Source organism: Echinops telfairi, unplaced genomic scaffold (genome assembly GCF_000313985.2).
Source record: "Echinops telfairi isolate 266 unplaced genomic scaffold, ASM31398v2 ScPeMD7_3;HRSCAF=10, whole genome shotgun sequence".
NCBI classification, from domain to species: domain Eukaryota; kingdom Metazoa; phylum Chordata; class Mammalia; order Afrosoricida; family Tenrecidae; genus Echinops; species Echinops telfairi.
Window position 1 is genome coordinate 4,110,355 of NW_022103899.1, and position 2,355 is coordinate 4,112,709.

General features: G+C 48.2%; 1 protein-coding gene across 12 annotated transcripts in view; it reads left to right on the top strand.

Moving 5' to 3' along the window:
• The window catches only part of OSBPL6 (oxysterol binding protein like 6), a 185,113-nt gene that overhangs the window by 108,974 nt on the left and 73,784 nt on the right, over positions 1-2,355 (top strand). For all 12 annotated transcript variants that reach the window (XM_045294636.1, XM_045294633.1, XM_045294647.1 and 9 more), the window contains exon 4: positions 1,188-1,310. In XM_045294636.1, coding sequence (XP_045150571.1) covers positions 1,188-1,310 — 123 coding nt within the window. The remainder of the gene's footprint in view (positions 1-1,187; positions 1,311-2,355) is intronic.

Here is a 2,355-nt window from a genome sequence, read left to right on the forward strand (position 1 = left end):
TGGGGGTCACCACCACATGAGGAACTGTATGAAAGGGTGGAGGCATTAGGAAGGTTGAGAAGCACTGGTCTGAGATAATTTCAGAGAGAAGATATCTTTTCAGAAGACCTTCTAGGTCTGCTCTCACCCGTCTAGCGTTTGGAGGCTGAGGCAACAGATTAGTTTGTCCTGATAGGTTTTGTCCCCTTGTGCGGAGGGCAGGGCTGCAGCTGCGGGCTGTAGGATGTGGAGAGGTACCGCTGTCCCTACCTTGGGGACTTTCTGCTAGAGTGCTGCCAGGGCTTCTTCATGCTCCTGAATATCCATAGACGTGTCCAAGGACTAGGACGTGGAAGATGGACAAGCAGGTGTTTGGGCCCTACAGGAAATCACCTCCTAGGGTGACAACTCAGGAAGCCACCAAGGGTCAGGAAGGTCATAGGGTCCTGTTGGGGACTGTGGCAAACGGAAGACCAACCACCTTCACCTGGGGCAGGCCAGGTTTGATAGGCTTTCAGAAAACACAAATGCTTTGGGGAGCCAAAGTCTGAAATCTTCGGATTTTTTCGATGCTGGTAACTCATTGAGCAAATCACACCTAGATTCCCATAATGTAATCATGGTTTTGAACCATGATGGGTGATGGTGTGGCGTCCGGAGCCCCAGGTTTTGGCCTGGCAGGCCCCAGGGTGTGTGTGTCTCAGGATGCCTGGGAAGCCGGGGGCATTTTGGCAGGCACCCTCCCTGAGAGGAAGCAGCGTGGCATTGCAGTGTTGATAGGTCACGAGCCTCTTTAGGCCTGTGATAGCCTTTCCATTCCTAAGCAGAAATCCAGGGCTTCCCAATTCATTAGACATATGTCTTCATAACAGTCTGATTGTGAAACTAGAAGTGCTGCGGTGCCCAGCGAGTACCTGCCTGAAAGCATGCATTTGGAACATGCTGAGTACAGGTCATTGACATTCCAACCTGCTGGAGTCTCGAGTGGGCCCTGCTGCCCTGCAGGTCTCCCTGGGAAGCTCATTTTCAAGTCCGTGAAAAGCACCGAGGTGTGTGTGACCTTGAGAGCTTGCCCTGGAATGCTGGTCCTGTGTTCGGTGGTTCGAGTGCTGGCTCAAAGGCGACTGCTACCTCCATCTCCTGTGCGTTTGTCCGTCTGTTCTGCAGCACCTGGAAATGTGCAACTTGTTTTGCTTCTTTCCTCTTAGGAAGCAGACAGCTGGGAAATCATAGAAGGGCTGAAAATAGGTCAAACCAACGTCCAGAAGCCCGACAAGCATGAAGGCTTTATGCTGAAGAAGCGGAAGTGGCCTTTAAAAGGCTGGCACAAGGTAAAATCCCAGTCCTGTCCTCGCCAGCTCGTCCTCAGCACAGGCAGGATCCGGTTTGATATCAGTAGGTTGTGTGTGGAAAACTGATAGTCCAGGCCTATGTTAACCACGTGGGCTGACACGTACCACACCTACTGACGTCATCTGCGATATAATAGTATGCAGAGAAAAATGTTTTACAAAATATTTAAATCGAACTTTTGAACAGAATGATGTTTTAGCCTCCTTTTTCACGTATATTAGTAAGGATACGAGGGGGCTTCAAAAAGCTTGTGGGAGAAAAAACTCCACGATCTTTTCCTTCTATTTTCAAAGCACCCCAACCCCAAACTGCTGCCAAATGCCTTCCTGTAATTTAATATTCTTCTAAATAAAAGCAGGTTTTAAATGCAGGCATGTATTTTGTTGGCGTGTATTTCCCACCATTGATTGGATCAATCTTTTCTTGATATCTAAGACATGACTAACTTTCATAACTATTATGATGTTGTCACGCGCTTCGTTATACATGGATGTCTGTTTAGTTCCTTGCTAGGAATGCCTAGATTTATTGCTGCCAATGTAAGCACAGCGTGGAAAGTCGCTGATCCTGGAAGCTGGTTTATGACCCTGTAAAGTATGTGTGTGGCGTGTATGGCTCTCCTCCCCCCCACATCCCTTTTCTATGTCCCAGCTTTAATTATGGAGAAATATTGTTTACTCCCTGGTTGCAAATTCAAAGAGATTTTGGTAATCCTAAAGCAGAGAAGAAGGCAGTGGCTGTCCATGAGCGTTCCCCTTCTGTGATGGAGAACCTCGCTGGAGTACTGGCCACGGCACCCCGTGCCCTGTCTCCGTCCGTCTGCCACGTTGCCCTGAAATGGAACAGGGTTCAGTGGAGTTTCCAGACTAAGACAGACTGGGGATAAACCCTTGGGCAACTGTTTCTGAAAATCAGCCAGTTATAGAGGAAAGAGCTGGGAGGCAGTGGGCATTTATAGAGGTCTAGATAAAGACATGTACATATGCAAATATATTTATATGAGGATGGGGAAATAGATCTATG